We start from the raw sequence: 22,022 nt of genomic DNA, 5'->3' as shown, positions 1-22,022 counted from the left end.
CTCAGTTTTGCTTCCCAGACCCACCCTGGTTTTGGTTTCTGGATTTCCAGGGTTTGTGGGTCGCTTGTCCTACCTGGCGGAGGGCAGAGGGTGTGACCATCTCTCAGGGCCCCTCCAGCTGCAGCTCAGCTATGGAACCCTGAGATGGGGGCTCTCCTGGAGCCTGGAGTGTGACTCCAGCTTGACCCCTCAAGAACTAGGGTGTTTGGAGTTGATGCAGGAGGCACTTTGGGGGCGGGTGGTAGGTGATTCAGCCACACATCCTAGACTTCAAATGTCTCCTTCTCTTCCTCCCCATCAGGCCCTGATGTCCCTGTTCGTTTTGGCCTCCAAGGATGGCTGGGTGGATATCATGTATGATGGGCTGGATGCTGTGGGCGTGGACCAGCAGGTAGGACTGAGGTGGGCAGGACCCATCTGTGGGCTCAGGTCACTCAGCATGGGCTGATTTCAGGACAGAATGAGCAAGGCAGGGTGGCAAAATGCCATGAAAGAAGCATCACATTTTACAGCAGAGGCTGTTGCTGGTGGCCTGTGGGCCAAATCTGGGCATGTTTTATTGGTCTACAACATGTTTAACATTTTTTGAATTAGTGGCGAATATTTTTAAACTGGTGAATTTGGGCTGTGTGCAGTGGCTCACACCTGTAATGCCAGTGCATTGGGAGGCCTAGGCAAGAGAATCGCTTGAGGCCAGGTGTTGGAGACCAGCCTGGGCATCATAGCAAGACCGCCAGCTCTACAGAATCCAAAAACAATTAGCCGGGTGTGGTGGTATCATCTGGAGTCCCAGCTGAGGTGGGAGGGTCTCTTGAGCCCAGGAGTTCCAGGCTGCAATAAGCTATGATCGCACCACTGCACTCCAGCTTAAGCAATAGAACAAGACCCTGTCTCTAAAAAAAGAAAAAAAAATGGTGAGTTTTACTCAGAGATTCAGATTTGTGTCTACTCAGGAAAAGTCTGAAGATCTGGGAATACTGGGCTTGCATTCCCTCAGGGCAGGAGTCAGCCAGAACAAAGAGGCAGTTTTGGATGGAGAATCTACTCTCCCCTTTACCACAGTCCCTGCCCCTCCCTCCTGCTTCACATCAAACCCACACCATTCATTTCCATCGCCTGTCAGGTTGCTGTAGCTATTTGGGTTTGCAGGAACCCAGGCTGTGGGCAGCTCTGAAGACAGCTTGCCCTCGGGCTGATGGCTCCGCCTGTCCTTCCTGCTCCCCGCCAGCCCATCATGAACCACAACCCCTGGATGCTGCTGTACTTCATCTCGTTCCTGCTCATTGTGGCCTTCTTTGTCCTGAACATGTTTGTGGGTGTGGTGGTGGAGAACTTCCACAAGTGTCGGCAGCACCAGGAGGAAGAGGAGGCCCGGCGGCGGGAGGAGAAGCGTCTACGAAGACTGGAGAAAAAGAGAAGGAGTAAGGAGAAGCAGATGGCTGGTCGGTAGTCTTTCCACCTCTCTCTGGGTCGTGCTTGACCTTGGCCTTGCGACTGCAGGGGGCTAGGCGCTGGGGCCGGGGGCAGGGAGAAGAGACTCCCTCCTCCCTCCTCACCTCCTTCCCCGCAAGAGCATGTCTGCCTTTAGAGCCAGCATGAAGCAGGCCACTTCAGCCCCATGGGTAGGGGGAGCTGCTCCCACCCTGGGGGCTCCCGGGACCTCAGCATCATCCTCCCCAGATGATGCCAAATGGGGGTTGACACCCAGCCTCCCTGAGCTTGACTCTCAGAGGAGCCTCATTGGCTGCTCAACTGCCCCATGCCAGCATCCAGAGGCCCAGGGTGGGCAGCAAGCATCTAACCCTGCGCCCACCTGGTGTCTGCAGCTGCTGAGCAAGGCCTCAGCAGAACTCAGTAATGGACAACAGCGTGAAAGAGAACCCAGGCACCCCTCCCTTCCTATCTCTAACAAAACTTTCTACCATCATATATATTTTTTTTTGCCAAAGTAAAAAAAAGAAAAAAAAAAAAAGCAAAAACGAAAACAAAAAGAGAAAACTCCCCTTGGCTTGGGGAAGTTCTGGAATAACCTGGGGCCCTGCAGCCCCTCACCTCCTCACCTGTGCTCCCCAGCATCTCTTGGCATTGGGTGGGTGAAGCCCCCATCCATCGTCCTCATGCCCTTATGCCACGGGTGGGCCGAGACTAAGTGAGAAGACAGGCCAGGAAGGATGTGAGAGACGCGGCAGGCGCCCAGGCTGCTTTGTTTCTGGGCCATCCCCAGGTGTGTCTGCACCTGTCTGCCTCTCTCCCAGGCTCCAGGGCTCCCATCTGCCTGGTGCAGTGGAATCTCCACGCCTCTCTCTCTCAGTCACAGCCCACGTCTCTCTAAGTGTCTTTGTGTGTGGGTTTCTCTAAGCCTTTGTGTGTCTGTCTGTGTGTCTCTTTCTGTTTGGGGTGAGGGTTTCCTATGCTCTCTTCACCTTTTCACAAACCGTCTTCCTTCCGCCGATAAGATGGGTGCGATGGCCTGAGTTTTCCTTTGGTGTGTTCACATGTGAGTACCACCAAATGAGTGAGGGATTGCCGTGCCCCTGCCTCCCCTCTGCCCTCAGCTTTATCTCCCGAGGCCTGGGAGAGGCACTCTGAGGAGGGCAGAGAGTGTGGGAGTTGCAGACGAGGGTGGGGGTGGGAGGGGGCCTGTGTTCCCTGTGAACAGCGGAAGCTGCCCCAGGACGTGGGGGAGACGCTGGCCTCTGGGCAGCAATGGGAGGTGCCATTCTTCATGTCCCTCACCCTCACTATCAGCACCCCCAAGACCTTCTGCTCAGCTCCAGGTAGGGATCCGGGCTCGGCTTCCCTGTGGATGTCTGCAGCTGAGCAGGTGCACTGTCCCCAGTGGCCACGCTCCCACTCCTGCTCCATCCTCCCCACCCCTTCCTCACAGTCGGGCAGATGGAATTCTTTTGGCAGGCGGCACTTGTGGCCCCTGCTTGCCCAGCTGGCTCCCCTTCTGGGGTCTGTAGCAGTCTCAGGTGCAGCTGAGGCCACAGTGCAGGAGAAGTGGACATCTGTTCCTATGACTGGTTGCCTGCCCCTCCTGGTGCCTCCCTGCCCCTTGACCCTGACCAGCTAGCCACATTGCTTGTCTTCCTCAAGTGCCCTGTGCCCCCAGCTTTGGGCTGGACATTCAGAGCCAGCCAGCCATGCTCAATGCACCCCACCCATTGGCAGAGTGAGGTGGAAGCTGAGGGGAAGCCGCCCCTGAGGGGCCCTGCCCAGCGCACCTGGTCCAGCCAGTGACCAATGTCGTGTTTCGTTCTTTTAGATCTAATGCTGGACGATGTAATTGCTTCCGGCAGCTCAGCCAGCGCTGCGTCAGGTACTGCGTCTGGGGTGTGGGCTTATGCGCGTGGGGACATGCTCTTCACTCCCTCCCCCATGGCTCATTGATTCTATCCTCTTGGGGTGAAGGGGTGAGGGTCCCTGGGGCCCCCAAGAGGGCAGGGGCTGAAGCGCTGGGCTCCGCGGCATCCCGCAGGCCTGCGTCAAACTGGACGGGAGGCGAGGGCCTGAGGCCTCTCTGCCGACGCCCTTTGGAGAGCCTACCTTCCCAGCAAGGGCTTTCTCGGCCCGCCAAGCTCCCCACCTCCCGCTGCCTCTTCCCTCCTGTGCCTCCTCCCTGTAGCTCACCGGTCAGTTATTAGAGCTGCAAATCTCTCCCGTCTCCTTTTGTCTAAGGGGAGACTTTGATCCAAGGGAGCAGGATGAGAGGAGCAGAGAGGGGAAGGATTTGTTTTAAAAATGTAACGATGAATAATTGAACAGACTCATTAATAGTCAAGTGATCACGGTGGCTGCGTCATCGCTACAAGCAGCAGGAATTGGGAATCAAAGGCCTGAGTTGGCCACGAGCTTCTCCCAAAAAAAGCCAAAGATTTGGGAGTGACTTGGGTCCTTATATTTAAAAGCCATGTCTCTGGGAAGACTCTCCCGGTCCAGCCCACCCTCCATGGTCCCTCGGTCCCCTGCTCCCCTCTCCCCTACTGGCCCCCAGATGGAGGTGTGGAGGCTCATGGAGTCCATGGCAGAGCTGTGGGGCCTCCTAACACTATGTCTCCAGCTGGTGGTTCCCAAGCTGTTCATCCCCAAGGCCCCCAGTTATCATCTCCTGCAACAGACCCCACATTTTCGAAGGCTGTCTATGAAGTTACGAGCACTTCAATAATGACTTTCTTTCATGATTTTTACTAATCAGAGGCGCATCTAATTGCTAATCACAGCTTCTGAGCTGCAGAAGGTTACGCACTAAATGATGGCAAAGAAAGACCGTTTCATCATTAAATTAGTCTGTGGGGCCTTAACACAGGCAAAGTATAGGGTTTCTTTCAAGCTTTTTGAAGTATTGGAAAGAATGTAAGGGCCGGGCGCGGTGGCTCACACCTGTAATCCTAACACTCTGGGAGGCTGAGGCGGGTGGATCATGAGGTCAGGAGTTTGAAACCAGCCTGGCCAACATGGTGAAACCCCGTCTCTACTAACAATACAAAAATTAGCCGGGCATGGTGGCTCACGTCTATAATCCCAGCTACTCGGGAGGCTGAGGCAGGAGAATCGCTTCAACCCAGGAGGCCGAGGTTGCAGTGAGCCCAGATCGCGCCACTGCATTCCAGCCTGGGTGACAGAGCGAGACTCCATTTCAAAAAAAAAAAGAGAGAGAGAGAGAGAGAACATAAGGACCCCCATGCTGGGAACCACTGGCTGTACCTTTCTCCACTTTCCCCACTCCCCCGGAAGCGAGAATCTGGCAGATGCTGCCCTGGGGATGTTGGGCGTCATGATCTGTGGGGCCTCAGGGACCCACCCAAGAGAGAACCCCTGAGCCTCCACTCAGTACGTCATCCCTGAGGCCGTCTGCGCTATGGCCCCATGAGGCTAAGCAGTGGCATTTGGCATTGAGAGACTGTCTCGCTGGGGCTCAGGAGTCTTTAGCTGGTTTGTGTCTGGATTGCCAGGGTCCCCACATCTCTGCATCAGGCTGTCTTGCAAATTCGTGGCTTGTTAGGGGATGAGGGGAAGGAGGGAAGAAGTGGCCTTCAGCTTTTCCCTTATGGGCTCACTTGGCCTATAGACTGAAGTTTGCACACTTTCACACTCACCCCAAAACATCCTAACACAGGGCTGGCCCACAGAGACTTTTCCACCTGGGATGTTATCCCAGAAATCAACACATGCAGACTCTCACGGCCCCTAAGATGTGACTCGCCCACTCAGTGCTAAACACTCCCGTGATCCTTGCACTGCACTCCCATTCCGGGTACCTTCTGCTGTGCTCCTGGAGTGGATAGACCCCACTGTATCCTGGGGTGGCACACACAGGCGTGTAAACCAGTTACCTTCCCTGGCTGTTGATGAGGACTCAGAGACCCCCAATAAGGGCTCAGGTCATCCCATATCCCACTTCCCAGGACCTGGAGTTCTGCGTGGCCTGTGCCAGAGCTTTTTAAGCTTCCATGTGCATAAGAATCACCTGGAAAACATAAACACAGATTCCTGGGCCTTACCCCAGAGGTTCTCCTACAGCGGTGCAGATGCACTGGTCTACCCACCAGGGGGATGGGGACAGAGTTAAACGCAGTCCAGGGCTGCTGGGAATCAAACACGTGCACCACACCTCACTGCTAGCACTCCTGTCCTGGTGCTGCTCCCAGCAGGACGGGGAGAGCCAGACCCTAGGGAAAGGCAGAAGAGCAGACCCTGTGATTAGCAGGGGAATGGGCCTGACCAGACGCCTGGGTCCACCCCGGCTTCCCAGATGGAGGGAGGGACTGGGGCTTCGGGTCATTAGGCTGCCCCATGGGACCGCTAAGCCTCCAACACCAGTTCCACTCTCCTTGGCCACCTGCGGCATCGACCTCCACTCACTCACCCTCTTTCCTTCCACCAGGCCGGGACCCAGTGATCAGGCCTGGCCACGGCAGCTGAAGGTGTGGCCTCTGCCGTGGGGGGCCTGTGTCCTTGGGAGTGACCCCTGTCTTCTGCCTACTCATTGCCACTCCCCTTTGCAAACCCTCCACCCTGGCCGTGCCCTGGGCTCCCCGTGACTCTTACTAACTCACTGTGCCTGTTGCCTTGCAGCCCTCCTTCTGCACCCCTCCTTTCTCCCTGCCCCTAAATGGGGGCCTGGGCCGCCCTAGATGTGCCCTTCCCCCCACTGTCTGACTCTGGTATTTTCTCCACCTAAGGCAGCTCATCCTGGTGGAAGGCAGGGAGGTGGTGCCACAGCTACCAATGCCTCAGTGACCACAGGTCCAGGCTCCTCCTGGGCTATGGTTGGAGCTCTCAAAGCAGCAGGCTTGCCCAAGGCTCCTCCTAGGGGGTTTCTATTTCTTTTCCACACCCAGGTGCTTGCCTGCAGAGCCGAGGTCCAGAGAGCAGCAAAGGGGGGTGGCATCGCCAGGCCCTAACTGTGGAGGCCAGGGGCATCCTCTGGGCCAAAGCCTCAAAGCCCTGTGTCTGCACCCACCTGGCAACTGGCGAGGGCCTCGGGCTGAAAGTTCAGGTCCAGCTCAGTCATGCCTAGTAGCTAGCTGAATGACTCACTTTTTGCCTGGCTTCATTCTCTCCCTCTGAAAAACAAAGGGGTTGCCCGAGGAGATGCTGATCAGATTGGCCTGGTACTCTTTGGACCTGCGCTCTAATGGGGGATTTCTGGCAGCCTCAGCAACTGCCGTCTGGGGTAGGGGCCAGGGTGGAGGGGCCTTTGTACAGACCTCAGGGGCCGGGATCTGTCTCTAAGCAGATGCTCTGCCTCAGTCCTCCTGTCCCGCCTTCCTTCTGGACCTCTTGGAGGAGGGTCCCGGCTGAATTGAAGCCCACCCACCCCACAGACTCCTAGGGCAAGGCCAGAAGGTAGAGCTGGTGGGAATAGCTGCTCCGTTTGGCCTGGAACTGCCTACAGAGTCAGGCTGGGGTGACGGGGAGAGGGGGCAGCTCTTCCAGCCTCTCCTCTACATTGTCTCAGCTAATGATGGGGCTAATAAGGAGCCGCTTTTTCTAACCTAATTGTATTCAAACATTTTAGTTAATTCTCCATTCATATTTTAGCATAATGGGATCGGGTGCTCTCGGCATTTATGGAGATTAATGCAGAGAAAGCGTTCCGGCTGCTCAGGCAACGCAGGGCGACTAGCGCCCTCTGGTTCTTGTGGTACTGAAGGAAGGAAGGAAGAGGCCCGGCCCACCCAGCCCACCCTCTACCATCGCGTTGTGGATGACCCATAGCCTTCTGTCCTCCCTTGCCCCAGGCTCTCCAGCCCCACACTCTTGGGGCTGTGTTCTTGAACAAACAGAGCCACAGTTGGCTGGCCAATCTCTGAAAACAGGAAGATGGCCTCATGCATGTCTAAGGCGCAGCAGAGTGCCGGGGACTGTCTGCTCCGTGGTCATCCACACTTCAAGGCCGATGCTGGAGAGTGGCCGGGTGGGCCTGGAGCATGGCAGCCCACGAGGCTGGATGTGCAATACCTGGGTGCTCTTCTTCCTTCAGCCTCGGGTGGGGGCCCACCCCAGGCCGCTCCTTGCCTCAGTTTACCTCTCTGTTCAATAGTCCTATGCATGGGAAAGGACAGTTAATCTGAGCTGGCCTGGGCCCAAAGCTTCCTGCTGCCCCTGAGCCAGCTCCCCACTGGCTCAGGCCTCAGAGGCTGCAGCCCTCACTGGCTGGCTTCCTCCTAGACCTCCTGAGACGGGGAAGGGCTGTCTGGGACCTGAGGCTGCCGCACACCTCCCCACGAGGAGCCTCTTCCTTCTTTATGGCTTCGTGAGAGACCAATCTGTCCCAACCTCCTCCCGAGAACATGGGCCCCAACTTGGCCTGGCTCTTCGTCAGCACCTGGAAGAGGGCCCCCTGAAATCTCCTGCCCCCAGATTTATTCTGCCTCCTTGGCAGTCCAACCTTCTGGCTCCGTGATTTTCATAACTAAGTGGTTCACTAATTACCAGAGAAATATTGTGCCTCTGACAGATCTCAGACAGTGCTTCCAGCCCGGCCTGCAGTCTAAGGCTGCCCAAACACCCAGGAGCAGGCTGGGCAGTGCCTCATTAGAAACTGGGTGAGTCCAACAGGTGGGGCCCTCCCAGCTTGAGTCTGGGATGGAGCAGAGCCCCAACGCCTCCCCTCTGCCCTCGCTGACATGAGGGTGCAAGAGACCCAGGCCCTGCCCTCTGGAGGCCCGCTGGGTGGGTCAGTGCAGCCAGCCAAGAAGATGTCCAATTTCCAATCTCCGGTTTTATCTCCAAATCCCAGCTCTGTGTAATCTCCTCTGCTCCCCCGAGGGGCTGAGCTTGGTGAAGGAGTAAAAGCCTTTGCCTCCCTGTTGATGGAGCATCCTCTGAGCCTGACCAGTTGTTTTTCATCGTATCGATCTGGCCTTGCTGCGGAATACTGAGTCGAGGGTGTTATGAGGGGCTGGTGGATTTTGGAGGCTGCCTAGGGGAGGGGGCTCACCTGGCGTCTAATGTAGGTGGGGGGCTCTGCATGTCCTGATCCATCCTGCCCTCAACTGCAGCCAGTACAACAGATGCTTGGAGGGGGACACGCCCAGACGGCTGCCCCCACCAAGGGGCAGCGTGGGGAGGGCGAGGATGGTGATGACTGGAATGTTTCAGCTCTGGCGTTAGAGGCTGGTGGCTATGAGGGACTGGGGGTGGAGGGGTGCAGGGCGCAGGAGCCTGATGCTTGCTCTGCTCTTCCCCCCGCCCCATCAGAAGCCCAGTGCAAACCTTACTACTCCGACTACTCCCGCTTCCGGCTCCTCGTCCACCACTTGTGCACCAGCCACTACCTGGATCTCTTCATCACAGGTGTCATCGGGTTGAACGTGGTCACCATGGCCATGGAGCACTACCAGCAGCCCCAGGTAGGAGCGAGTGGACCAGCCATCTGGCCCCCCCACCTCCAGCTGTGGAACCTCTGGGCAGGGTTAACGCAGCCTGAGCCAGGGTATCTCTGTGCCAAGCAAGTGCTGGGCACGTTACATGGGTTCCTCTTGTGCCCCTTGGAGGTGGCTATCATCTTTGTTTTATAGATGAGGACACTGAGGCTCAGAGATGTTAGTTGATGTGGCCAAGGTCACACAGAAAGGGAGTGGAGGACCTGGTTTCTTCACCCAGCAAATGTTGAGTGTCTACTATGAGCTGCGCTCTGGATCTTTGAGGGTAAAGAAGGCAGATGGATGCCTGCCCTTCTGGAGTTGAGATTCTAGTGAATGTCCAGCTCCACAGCTCACCTATGACCTTGCCACTTCTCCAGTCAGCCTCCCTTGGCTGTCTTCCAGCCCTCAGTTTCCCCATCTGTCCAATGAGAGGGTTGAATTTGTAATGCACAAGGCCCCTTCCAGTCCTGGCATACTGTGTCATCTAGCACATTCTCATGTGATCTCCTCACCATTTCCCAAGGAGAAAGATCCTTTAGCATAAGGTTGATTCATTCATGTGAACAAGTACCCTAGTCCATTCTGGGGTGGTGGCTAATGGCCAGCCATCATGGCGGGAACAGAGAAGACAGGTCTCCTTAGAGTCCCTCTGCCTCTCAGACTTGGGCAGTATGATGGAGGGGCTGGGTCCTGGGCCTTAAGGGACCCTGCATCTTGCCCCCATCCCTGCCAGATTCTGGATGAAGCTCTGAAGATCTGCAACTACATCTTCACTGTCATCTTTGTTTTGGAGTCAGTTTTCAAACTTGTGGCCTTTGGTTTCCGTCGGTTCTTCCAGGACAGGTAACGGAGAAGGGCGGGGGGTCTCGGGGACTTGCATAGAGATAGAAAGGGATGAGTCTCTTGGGGAAATACCCAGGAAGACCTAGTGTCTAAAGACCTTTCTTAATTCCTGAGGTTCAGCCCCCACCCTGTGGCTGATATAGGGGACTAGGGACCATCCAGGACCAGGAGATGGGAAGGCATGGAAAGAATTTGACAAGACAGGGCCTGGGGGATGCTGGCAGCTAGAAATCAGTGTGACCTAGCCTGGGACTTAAGAGCACAGAGCCTGGAGCCAGACTGCCTGAACCGGATTTGAATCCTGGTCTCACCGCTTAGTAGCTGGTGGCCTTGGGTAAGTTACTTAACCTCTCTGTGCCTCAGTTTCCTCATTTGTAAAATGAGAGAAAATAATAGTATCCACATCATAGAGCTGTGAGATTATGAATTCCTATTTGGTTTTGAGGTTGGTGTCTGTTTGTTTGTTTGTTTTTGGAGACAGAGTCTTGCTCTGATGCCCAGGCTGGAGTGTAGCAATTCAGTCATGGCTCACAGCAGCCTTGACCTCCTGAGCTCAAGCTGTCCTTTCACCTTGGTCTCCCAAGTAGCTGGGACTACAGGCACCCACTGCCACACCCAGCTGATTGTTTTTTATTTTTATTTTTAGTCGAGACAGGGTCTCAGCTGTTCTTGAACTCCTGAGCTCAAGTGATCCTCCCACCTCAGCCTCCCAAAGTGCTGGGACTGCAGGTGTGAGTTCCTATTTGTAAAGCCCTTAAAAGTGCCTGGCGCATAGTAAACACCATGTAAGTGCTAAATTAAAAAAAAATGAATACAAATGAAAAGCAGAGGCTTTTGAGCTAAAGTCCTAGTCCTACTCATGCCACCAGTTGTCTGTGTGGCCTTAGATAAGCCACGCCTCTTCTCTGTGGGATGGGAGGCTGGACCCGCTGATGTCTGCCTTCCTTTCCAGCCCTGTGTTTCCGTGCCACAACTGCCCCCTCCTCCAGAAACCCCTCCCCCACTCAGGGAGCTGTGTTCTGGGCTTTCCAGGTGGAACCAGCTGGACCTGGCCATTGTGCTGCTGTCCATCATGGGCATCACGCTGGAGGAAATCGAGGTCAACGCCTCACTGCCCATCAACCCCACCATCATCCGCATCATGAGGGTACTGCGCATTGCCCGAGGTTGGTGCCCAGCCCACGCACCTGCCCTCCCAGGGTGACCAGCCTAGGGAGACAGAGCAAGGGTCGGCTTTGTGGCTCGCCAAGGCCTGGGTGGCTGTGGGTTCCCAGGGGTCTTTCTCCCAGCCTCTGCCAAGGGAGGCTGGGGACAGGGCTGAGGGTGGGGATGCAACCTGGCTGGCCCGGGGACGGCCATCCCAGCAGCCCCAGCCCAACCCTGGCCCTGACTCTGCCAGCTGTCTGGCCAGGGACCCAAAGGGGCCAGCTCATGACGTTGTCCTGTTCTGCAGTGCTGAAGCTGCTGAAGATGGCTGTGGGCATGCGGGCGCTGCTGGACACGGTGATGCAGGCCCTGCCCCAGGTAGCCGGAAAGTGGGGGGCCTCTGGGGAGGGGGAGGTGCTTTCCAGAGGGCAGGGGCTCAGAGAAGCTGACTGGGAGACCCAGCGGCATCGTTTCTATTTCTTCTTCTCTTTTCCAGGTGGGGAACCTGGGACTTCTCTTCATGTTGTTGTTTTTCATCTTTGCAGCTCTGGGCGTGGAGCTCTTTGGAGACCTGGGTGAGTTGGAGTAGGGGAGGATGGAGGAGCCAGGACTGGAGACCAGGGGCCTCCTGGACTAACATGGGCCTCTCGCCCTTTCCCTCCTCCCCCAGAGTGTGACGAGACACACCCCTGTGAGGGCCTGGGCCGGCATGCCACCTTTCGGAACTTTGGCATGGCCTTCCTAACCCTCTTCCGAGTCTCCACAGGTGACAACTGGAACGGCATTATGAAGGTAAGGGCCCAGGGTTGGCCTAGGCTCCAGGCAGGCAGCCCCACTTCCTGAGCTAGGATTCCTTGGGAAGATGAATTGGCCACAAATAAAAGCATGTGACCTTCTCTCCCCTGTGCTAGAACACTCTGGAACTTCCTCTCCCAGGAACATGCTCTGACTCACACTTCCCCAGGCAGCAGCTAATGCTCCTCTGCCCCCCAAACACTCCCTCCTTCCCTTCCTTCTCCTCCTCCAATGCTCTGTGACACCAGTGACCTGATTTTCCACAACAGCTCCAACCACTGTCCTCCCCAGCCTCACCCCTCTATTCCTCCCACCTCAGGACACCCTCCGGGACTGTGACCAGGAGTCCACCTGCTACAACACGGTCATCTCTCCCATCTACTTTGTGTCCTTCGTGCTGACGGCCCAGTTCGTGCTGGTCAACGTGGTGATTGCTGTGCTGATGAAGCACCTGGAGGAGAGCAACAAGGAGGCCAAGGAGGAGGCTGAGCTGGAGGCTGAGCTGGAGCTGGAGATGAAGACCCTCAGCCCCCAGCCCCACTCGCCGCTGGGCAGCCCCTTCCTCTGGCCTGGGGTCGAGGGCCCCGACAGCCCCGACAGCCCCAAGCCTGGGGCCCTGCACCCAGCGGCCCATGCGAGATCAGCCTCCCACTTTTCCCTGGAGCACCCCACGGTGAGCAGACACCCACCCTGGCCATGAGAGGAGCTGGGGCAGAAGGGTATGGAGGGTGGCGGGCGGGAGCCAAGCAGGCAGCACACAAACCCTAGGGCTCCTCCTGGAGCCTTCTGCCCTCCCTCCTGGATACTGAGCGAGCAGTCACCGCCCCTCCCCAGGGATGGCTGCCCACACTCACCCCACAGGGCTACCCGGGCAGACAGGCCAGCTTAGCCATGCCCTGCTCCTCCAGCCTGGTCTGGCCTTCCCTTCCTGACTCATAGGTTCAAGGCTAAGTTTTCTGTTTCCTTCCTGTTTCTTTCTTACCCTTGCCCAACTGCCAAATCTCTTTCCTACCCACCTTTTAACCTGCCTGATTCTCTTCCATCTCTCCATCCTTTTATCTTCTCTTTACCTCTCTCTCTTTCTCCCCACCAACGTGGGCTCTACTCATCTTCTATCTCCCATCTTTCCTTCCTCCTCCCACCTTCCCTCTTCCCCACCCCCTCCTCTATCTCTTTGTTGCTGTGTGTGTGTGTGCGCGCATGTGCATGTGTGTTGTCTGGGTTTCACCTCTTTCTCCCTCTGTGTCTCTTGTCAATCTTCTTCCACAACACTTCCCATCACTGCCCTCTGACCCTTGCTCCCCTGCCTCTCCGGCTCCCCTTATGGGCTGGCTCCCCAGGACGGGCAGCTGTTTGACACCATATCCCTGCTGATCCAGGGCTCCCTGGAGTGGGAGCTGAAGCTGATGGACGAGCTGGCAGGCCCAGGTGGCCAGCCCTCTGCCTTCCCTTCTGCCCCCAGCCTGGGCGGCTCCGACCCACAGGTTACTGTGCCCCTGTGCTGTGCCCGCTCCCCTGACCGCGCCGGGCTGTGCCATGCTGTGCCATGCTTCTGGGGAAGCTGAGGGTGTTCCCTGCCCACTGGGTATCTGTAGAAAGTGCAGCCTCGGGGCCTCAGTTGAGTGCAAGAGACAGTCGGGGCTTCTTCTAGGCTGAGATCACCTCCAGAAAAGAGCTGGAAGGCAGGGCTACTGAGATTGCCCCTCTGATGAGAAGGATGTGTGGGGGAGGAGCTTGGGGAGGGGAGAGGGGATTTGTAAGAATCTGGAAGAGAAAAGGGGGGATGCGGCAGAAGATAAGTTAGCAGTGGGACCTTAGGGGGTGGAGGGAAGGAGGTAGATCCAGGGAGGAGGGCTTCCGGAGACAGTGTAGGTGGCCAGGGAGCCCACTGCCAAGCTGCAGTCTGTCTATCCGCTCGTGTCCAGCACACACTTGCCATTCCTCGGTTTGGTGGCTTTTTGAGCCGTGGAGCCCACTGGGCGTGGCGAGTGCTGTCAGGAGCCACTGATTTCTGTCCTGGGAGAGATAGAAAGCTCCGGCTGGGAGTGGATTTTGAGAACTTGGTGTGAAATAGGACTTGCTTTCCTGCCCAAGCCCAGCCCCTTCCCACAGCACCACAGGGCCCTCTCCCCCAGTCTCATCTAATTCCAGGTCTTCTGCTTTCTGGGCTGCTCCTGCCCTCCTCTCCTCCCCTTGATCCCCCACCACCACTCACTACCACGTGACAGAGGGCCCCACCCTCCCTCCACCTAGGTGAGAAGCTGCAGACCCGGAGTGGAGACAGGTGTCAGTTGGAGATAGAAAAGCTGAGTCCTCCAGAGGCCCTTTTGGGTGGCGGGCAGGCAGGTTCTTAGGAAGCCTTTAGCCTGATCCAAAAAAAATGGACAGTGATCCTCACGTGGGAAGGGATCTTGCCTCTTGTTGGGATCTGGCAATGACCTAGAATGATCGTGGGAAAGTGAGTCCCTTTCCGAGGCCTCCCCTTCCTGAAAGAAGCTCACAGGGAAAGGTTGTGGGAGAAGAGGACATGATGGGAAGGTGATGGGGCTCCAGGAGGGATGGCCCAACTGTCCCCTAGCATCCTGTGGGCACCGAGGCACCCCCTGGGTCCCAGGTGAGCCAGCCAGATGGTGTGGCAGCCCACTGGAGTGTGCTCACTTCAGGCCAATGGGATGAGAGCACCTCCCAGAGCCCAAGTTGGAGAGGGCGGGCAGGCTGCAGGCAGGCGGAGGAGGGCCCACGAGGGGAGAAGCCAGAATCTGGGGGCAGGCCAAGTCCTGCCAGGCTGTTGGAAGCCGAGAGAATAGGCAGAAAACAGCCATCAGATTGGCGGCATTGTCCCCGGCGCCCCCCATGCCGCTCTGTCTGTGCCGATAGGAGAGACAGTGCTTTGCTGGCCTTTCTTCATTTTTTTTTTTTTTTTTTGGATATTATCTTTTTGAGAGTCGAAAGCCCTCGGTCCTCCCGCTCCCTCCCTGGGTGGTGGTGGTGTGGGAGGGGCTGGGAAGGCTCCTGGGGTATCTTTAGAATGCGTTTCTGTGTTTCTGTATCTCCTCGCTTTGTCAGTGTTTGCTCTGGCTCTTCAGTGCCTGCCGCAGCCTCTCTGATCAGAGCAGGGGGTTGAAGTGGGTGCGGGGAGGCATTGTCAGCTTGTTTGGGGAGAGGGTGGGGAGAGAGAAGGGATGCCTTCCCCCCACCCCGCCCCGTGCTTCGTGAAAAGGGGGAAGTGGGGACTGAGAGAGAGCGCGTGTGTGTGCACGCGCGTGTGCGCTGTCCTGGTTTCTCATGCCTGATCATCTCTCTCCCTGTCTAGATCCCTCTAGCTGAGATGGAGGCTCTGTCTCTGACGTCAGAGATTGTGTCTGAACCGTCCTGCTCTCTAGCTCTGACGGATGACTCTTTGCCTGATGACATGCACACACTCTTACTTAGTGCCCCGGAGAGCAATGTACATACACACTGCCCTCACTGCTCCCGGCCACCCCCGGGGCTGGGCTGGCTGCAGGGCTCCAGATCGGCCCAGCGAGGGTCCTGGCTGCCTCCTCTCAGTTTGCTGCCAGGTTCCACCCAGAGGCATCAACTGTCAGGCCCTCGGTGGGGCACCTGAAGAGGGGACAAAGAGATTAGAGAAGATTAAATTGGGGTCTTGCCCTAAAGGCTATAGGGGCAGCCATTATGAAAAAGTGAATCCAGGAGTGACACGGCCCAGAACAGGTGTCATCAGAGTCAGTCTATGCATTTGGAGCCCTGTGCAAGCCAGCCCTCCCTGTCCCTGCCCGCCTCCTCCCCACCCCACCCCCACAATATGAGACCTTCACACCACGTGGTGGGTGAGAGCCGCATCTCTGCCACCACTGCCATGCCCTTCTTCACCTGGGGCGCTGTTCCTGTCTCCTCCGTCACTGTCCCTGTGTGTCCCTGTGTCTTCACCAAACTCAGTGGGGTGGGAGGGGCTTCTCTGTGCTCTGACAACCTCCCTACCCTTTCCCTTCTCCAGCTCCAGTCCCTTCTGACTGCGAGCAGCCCTCTCCTCCCGACCAACCGACCGTTCCCCTCCTGTTGTCGGAGGAGGGCCCAGCTGAGGGACTGGACCAGCTGGGGTGTCCCTAGGGGTCTTGGGTGGCTGGCAGAGTGGAGCCTGGGGCTGAGAGGGGAAGCAAAATAAGATTGTCCTCCAACTTAGCCATCCTCAGGCCTGCTGGGGCTATTTAACTGGCTGGGCCTGCATGGGGACAGGACTCCTACAGCCTCCCTGAGAACAAGGGGCGAAGGGTTCAGGGGGAAGGGGACCACAGGGTGATGGAGAAACCTCCTGAGAACAAACCTAGGCTCCCTCATGCTGGAGTCCAAGGCTGAGTACCTCCCTTCTCTGAAACAGAGCAACAACCCCACTCCCACCCCGAGTCTGTCCACTAAGGGAGCAGCTGAATGTGGCCTCCACCCCCACCTGCCAGAGTCATTGGTTAAAGTGGAGGTCAGGGAGCCAGCTGTGATACGCCTCTGGTGGTCATCTGCCATTCAACCCACCTGAACCCAACCCACGCCCTATGCTGGGACCTGGGGCTGCTGTAAGAATCGGATGAACAGCCTGCAACCTGCAAGCTCTCCTGAGCTGCCTGGTCCCTGCTCCTTGGGAGGGTCCTCTCCCCATCACCTCCCCTGACAGCACAGGGTTGTGGGGGCTGCTGGCTGCTGTTGGCTTTTTTTTTTTTTTTTTTTTTTTGAGACAGGGTCTCGCTCTGTTGCCTAGGCTGGAGTGCAGAGATAAGATCCCAGCTTACTGCAGCTTTGACCTCCCGGGCTCAAGCAATCCTTCCACCTCAGCCTCCAGAGTAGCTGGGATTACGGGTGCCACGTCACCATATCCAGCTATTTTTTTTTTTTTTTTTTTTTTTTTTGGAAATGGGGTTTTGCCATGTTGCCCAGGCTGGTCTCAAACTTCTGAGCTCAAGCGATCTGCCCATCTTGACCTCCCAAAGTGCTGGGATTACAGGCATGAGCCACCAGCCACTGTGCCTGGCCTGCTGTTAGCTTTTAATCCTCCCCTGAGCTGCTCTGGGTCAGGGCTCCAGCCCGTCCCTGTGGACACCGGAACTCCCTTCAGAGCCTTGAAATGGAGCCTTTAGAATGAGCTCGTGAGCCACCTGCAGGGCTGGGGGCTGGGGGCTGCTCTCCCTTCTCTGGACACCTCCTCACCCCTCCACCACCACAGTGGGAGCTTAAAGGTGATGCAATGTGTACAGTTTTGCAGGGGGTGGGACACAGGGCCTGCAGACTCTCCCGGCTGCCCAGACCCCCTCCTACCTGCTTCCTCCCCGCGTGTGGAGGCCTCATCCATGTGTCTGCCCTTCTCCCCAGCCACGCTCATGCCCATCTCTACCTTGTCCTGGGAGGGTACGGGGGTGAGGGCTGGGCAGGGGGGCGCGGCTGCTTTCTATTGTCAGCTCTGCCTCAGTTACCAAAGCCAGACATACCCTCTTCCTCCACCTCCCTCCCCTGTTCCTTTTGCAGGTACAGCCCCACCCCACGGAGCTGCCAGGACCAGACCTACTGACCGTGCGGAAGTCTGGGGTCAGCCGAACGCACTCTCTGCCCAATGACAGCTACATGTGTCGGCACGGGAGCATTGCCGAGGGGCCCCTGGGACAGAGGGGCTGGGGGCTCCCCAAAGCTCAGTCAGGTACCAGGGCTGGAGCAGGCCAATTTGACTCACACGGGAGATTCCATCCTGGCCTAAGCCAGTCCTGATCTGAGGGGATGGGGAACTGAGGCAGCCAAAGTGGTCTCTCTGACCTTAGGGGAGCCTCCAGCCTGGGGGAATGGCTTTCAGTCCAGGGGGTAAGGGTAGAGGCCCTGATGAGGGGCAGAGAGTGGAAGGGAGGGCTCAGGAGGGCGCCTGCTCCCTTGAACCCTCCAGCTCCATTCTCTCCCCCCACCCCTCTCCTGCTTCCCTCCCTCCACAGGCTCCGTCTTGTCCGTTCACTCCCAGCCAGCAGACACCAGCTACATCCTGCAGCTTCCCAAAGATGCACCTCATCTGCTTCAGCCCTACAGCACCCCAACCTGGGGCACCATCCCCAAACTGCCCCCACCAGGACGCTCCCCTTTGGCTCAAAGGCCACTCAGGCGCCAGGTGAGCAGGTGTGGAAAGGCAGGCACAGGCCTGGGGCTGGACCCTCTGCTGCTGGTGATGACCCGAGTTGACACTTTCATTCTTCCAGCAAACATTTATTGTGTGCCAGTGATGTGCCAGGCTCAGTTGCAGATACCAGGGACACAGTACTGGGCAAAGCAGAAGCGGTGTGTGCCTTCTTGAAATTTGCACCTGGTTCCTTGTTCCACTGAGGAGACCTGGAGACCAGAAGGGGTAGTGCTTGCCCAGGGTCATGCCTATCTGGTCGGAGGTAGAACCCAAGTCTCTGGGCTTTCCTTCCTCACCAACCAGAGCTGCCTCCCAATTCTTCTCCACACTTTGGGCTGAGCTGTGGGGCACAAGGCAGGTTTTAAGTGTCTTCACTTTTGGCCAAGTCTGGGGCCCACCTTCCGGAGCCCACATTCTTTTGTTTTGTTTTGTTTTGTATTTTTGAGTTTTGCTTTTGTTGCTCAGGCTGGAGTGCAATGGCACGATCTTGGCTCCCTGCAACCTCCGTCTCCTGGGTTCAGGCGATTCTCCTGCGTCAGCCTCCCGAGTAGCTGGGATTACAGGCATGCACCACCATGCCTGGATAATTTTGTGTTTTTAGTAGAGACGGGGTTTCTCCATGCTGGTCAGGCTGGTCTCGAACTCCCAACCTCAAGTGATCTGCCCGCCTTGGCCTCCCAAAGTGCTGGGATTACAGGCGTGAGCCACCACGCCCGGCCCCAGAGCCCACCTGCATAAGGCCACAGCCCATGCCGTGTGTGTGTCCTAAGGCATGAGCATGGACACATGAGAATCTCAATCTCATATGCTTGGGGCAGCAGGCACAGTCCTTATTCATTCTGTAAATAGTCACTAAGCAGCCTCTGTGTGCCAGGCACCGGGGACACAGCCCCTGCCGCCTGAAGCTCACAGTCTAATAGTGGAGACATACCTGCCATCAGATCATTGTAGCCTCAGCTCACAGCCGCCAGACACCCACGTGTGGGGGGCAGCAGGGACACAGAAGAGGAAGGGGTCGGTTTTACTTGGGGACGGAGACTGTCACACCCTGTGTCACAGAGAACCTGAGTCTGTAAAATCGAGGGATTCTTGCCAATCTGGAAGGGTATACAGAGCCAAAGGGGAAGTCTACGCAGAGGCAGGGAGGCGTGAAGGAGCCAGCTCAGTAAGCAGAGATGGCCTGGCTTCTCTCTCATAGCCCAGGAGGCAGGGGCTGCAGAGACAGCGATTCTTGCAGGCTGAGGGGAGACCAGAGCATGGGGGAGGAAAGACGGGGTTTAGTGGGGGGAGAGGAGACATAGTGGACCACAGAGGTCAGGCTGCAATGACCCCTATCTCCAAGTAAGAGCGGCTACCAGGACCTCTGTGTAGGGTGGTCCTGCAGTGCGTGGTGGTGGTGGGCGGGGGGCACAGCCAGCTTGACAGGAGGGCTAGTCCATGCTGGAGAGGAGACTGCTGGGCTGAGCCCTCCCCGCCCCCCATATAGGCAGCAATAAGGACTGACTCCTTGGACGTTCAGGGCCTGGGCAGCCGGGAAGACCTGCTGGCAGAGGTGAGTGGGCCCTCCCTGCCCCTGGCCCGGGCCTACTCTTTCTGGGGCCAGTCGAGCACCCAGGCGCAGCAGCACTCCCGCAGCCACAGCAACATCTCCAAGCACATGCCCCCGCGAGCCCCTTGCCCAGGCCCACAACCCAACTGGGACAAGGGCCCTCCAGAGACCAGAAGCAGCTTAGAGTTGGACACGGAGCTGAGCTGGATTTCAGGAGACCTCCTGCCCCCTGGCGGCCAGGAGGAGCCCCCATCCCCACGGGACCTGAAGAAGTGCTACAGCGTGGAGGCCCAGAGCTGCCAGCGCCGGCCCACGTCCTGGCTGGATGAGCAGAGGAGACACTCTATCGCCGTCAGCTGCCTGGACAGTGGCTCCCAACCCCACCTGGGCACAGACCCCTCTAACCTTGGGGGCCAGCCTCTTGGGGGGCCTGGGAGCCGACCCAAGAAAAAACTCAGCCCGCCCAGTATCTCCATAGACCCCCCCGAGAGCCAAGGCCCTCGGCCCCCGCCCAGCCCTGGCGTCTGCCTCCGGAGGAGGGCTCCATCCAGCGACTCCAAGGATCCCTTGGCCTCCGGCCCCCCTGACAGCATGGCTGCCTCGCCCTCCCCAAAGAAAGATGTGCTGAGTCTCTCCGGTTTATCCTCTGACCCGGCAGACCTGGACCCCTGAGTCCTGCCCCACTTTCCCACTCACCTTTCTCCACTGGGTGCCAAGTCCTAGCTCCTCCTCCTGGGCTATATTCCTGACAAAAGTTCCATATAGACACCAAGGAGGCGGAGGCGCTCCTCCCTGCCTCAGTGGCTCTGGGTACCTGCAAGCAGAACTTCCAAAGAGAGTTAAAAGCAGCAGCCCTGGCAACTCTGGCTCCAGGCAGAAGGAGAGGCCCGGTGCAGCTGAGGTTCCCAACACCAGGAGCTGTTGGGAGAAAGCAATACGTCTGTGCAGAATCTCTATGTATATTCTATTTTATTAAATTAATTGAATCTAGTATATGCGGGATGTACGACATTTTGTGACTGAAGAGACTTGTTTCCTTCTACTTTTATGTGTCTCAGAATATTTTTGAGGCGAAGGCGTCTGTCTCTTGGCTATTTTAACCTAAAATAACAGTCTAGTTATAATCCCTCTTCTTGCAAAGCACAAGCTGGGACCGCGAGCGCATTGCAGCCCCAACGGTGGCCCATCTTCAGCGGAGAGCGAGAACCATTTTGGAAACTGTAATGTAACTTATTTTCTCCTTTAACCTCGTCATCATTTTCTGTAGGGAAAAAAAAAGAAAAAGAAAAAATGAGATTTTACAAATGAAATGGAATCTTTTTATATATACATACATACATATCTATATATATATATATAAAATAAAGTAATTTTCCTAAATAAAAAGCTAATCACGGTCCAGAGTAAAAGCAAAAGGGATGGAGAGTTAGGCACGTCCAGATGGCACTGATGAGAGAGAGATCCTGGAGATGGGGAGTGGGTGGTGGGGAGGGAAGCTTCAGGGCTGCCTCTTTGTGTATGAGTGTGTATGTGTTTGTGTATATGAGTGTGTGTGTATATGAGTGTGAGTGTGTGCGTGTCTGAGAGTGAGAGAACCTGAACCCTTTGCTCTGGAAGGCTGCACCTCTAGCCTGCCCTCCCCAGCTGTGAAGGAGAGGAGAAGCCCCTCCGCCTGGTGCAGGCTGGGGAGGCAGGGTCTCCTCTGCTGCTATCAAAGCTTTACTGCTTCCTCTAGCTAGGCAGCTCAGTGAATGGGAGTAATTCCAGATTAACTCTTATTTCTGCTGACAGCTATCAGCCGCACATTGAAAGCTGGAAATTGGCATAATGAAGCTGTTTTGGTTAATGGGGCCGACTGAGGCTGGGGGAGGTTGCCTCAGAGGCTGCAGATCTGGATCTGTGGGTTGGTGGGGGAGGGGGGAAGTGTTTCTGGGTTTTCCTTCCTGAAGCTTCAGCACAGATTTGCCACACTTCTGGCTGGATGCGTGACCTGAGCTGCCTGGACTTCAGCCTCCTGCCCTTGGGGGTGGGCTTAGCTGACTGGCATTACAGGCACTGCCCGATGGGGACCTCATCCACCTGCCCGCAATGGAATTAAGCTGTGTAAATGGACTGGGCTGCCCTTCCTGAGGATGAGGGTCCAGGGCTGGGCGTCCAGAGGCAACCTTCTGGTGGAGGTGGTAGGGTCGGAGGCCAGGCTGCAGGCTGCTGAGTGGGGAGCTGGCCCCCTGGGTGGTGATGAGCGAGCGCTCAAGATGTTTACATGCGCTGCTGCTGCTGCCTGCCCAGGGGGAGCCCGTGGATAAGGGAGGTTTGAAGGTGGTCAGGGACAGACAGGCGGGAAGAGGGGGAGTGGCGTGGCCCAGGCCACCTGTCTGGTGCTACTGCAGACAATATTCTCTTGTCTGAAATCTTGGTGCCAAGAGGTGGCGACCATGGGTCCAGGCAGCCTGTCACCTAGCCACTCCCAAACATCTGTCCCAACCCCACTCCCTTGAACAGCCCTATCCCCTTGCCCCCAAGGCCTTCAAACCCCAGGAGTGGATTGGGTTCTTGAAACCTCACTGGCAATGCTCGTTCACGCACTGTCTGACCTGGTCAGCTGGGAACTGGGAGCACCAGGCTGCCGGGCGAGTGGACCTGGAGGCGCTGTCCAGCCTTGTGTTTTCTA

The 22,022-nt window shown here is 56.9% G+C and overlaps 2 protein-coding genes across 27 annotated transcripts in view; one reads left to right on the top strand and one right to left on the bottom strand.

Annotated features, from left to right (window-relative positions):
• The window catches only part of CACNA1G (calcium voltage-gated channel subunit alpha1 G), a 65,725-nt gene extending 45,381 nt beyond the window's left edge, over positions 1-20,344 (top strand). For 4 of the 17 annotated variants that reach the window (XM_050765037.1, XM_050765033.1, XM_050765024.1 and 1 more), the window contains 12 exons: positions 302-391; positions 1,229-1,421; positions 8,710-8,861; positions 9,610-9,719; positions 10,752-10,885; positions 11,173-11,243; positions 11,362-11,440; positions 11,536-11,657; positions 11,980-12,333; positions 17,172-17,340; positions 17,624-17,793; positions 19,289-20,344. In XM_050765037.1, the coding sequence (XP_050620994.1) occupies positions 302-391; positions 1,229-1,421; positions 8,710-8,861; positions 9,610-9,719; positions 10,752-10,885; positions 11,173-11,243; positions 11,362-11,440; positions 11,536-11,657; positions 11,980-12,333; positions 17,172-17,340; positions 17,624-17,793; positions 19,289-20,023 (2,379 nt within the window). In that variant the 3' untranslated portion in view covers positions 20,024-20,344. Of the gene's footprint in view, positions 1-301; positions 392-1,228; positions 1,443-3,268; positions 3,323-8,709; positions 8,862-9,609; positions 9,720-10,751; positions 10,886-11,172; positions 11,244-11,361; positions 11,441-11,535; positions 11,658-11,979; positions 12,334-13,000; positions 13,145-14,973; positions 15,109-17,171; positions 17,341-17,623; positions 17,794-19,288 lie in introns of all 17 variants that reach the window. The other 13 variants (XM_050765034.1, XM_050765031.1, XM_050765025.1 and 10 more) reach the window with 6 other exon arrangements.
• The window catches only part of MRPL27 (mitochondrial ribosomal protein L27), a 464,439-nt gene that overhangs the window by 233,729 nt on the left and 208,688 nt on the right, over positions 1-22,022 (bottom strand). Inside the window, exon 1 of one of the 10 annotated variants that reach the window (XM_050765117.1) lies at positions 16,955-16,964. The exons of 8 other annotated variants lie outside the window; for them this stretch is intronic. The gene's annotated coding sequence lies outside the window, so the exon portion shown is untranslated. Of the gene's footprint in view, positions 1-14,861; positions 14,872-16,954; positions 16,965-22,022 lie in introns of those variants that run through there. One more of the 10 variants, XM_050765118.1, reaches the window with a different exon arrangement.

Source organism: Macaca thibetana, chromosome 16 (assembly GCF_024542745.1).
Source record: "Macaca thibetana thibetana isolate TM-01 chromosome 16, ASM2454274v1, whole genome shotgun sequence".
Classification (NCBI taxonomy): domain Eukaryota; kingdom Metazoa; phylum Chordata; class Mammalia; order Primates; family Cercopithecidae; genus Macaca; species Macaca thibetana.
Note: the sequence above shows the minus strand (reverse complement) of the source record. Positions and strands in the feature narration are given on the sequence as shown.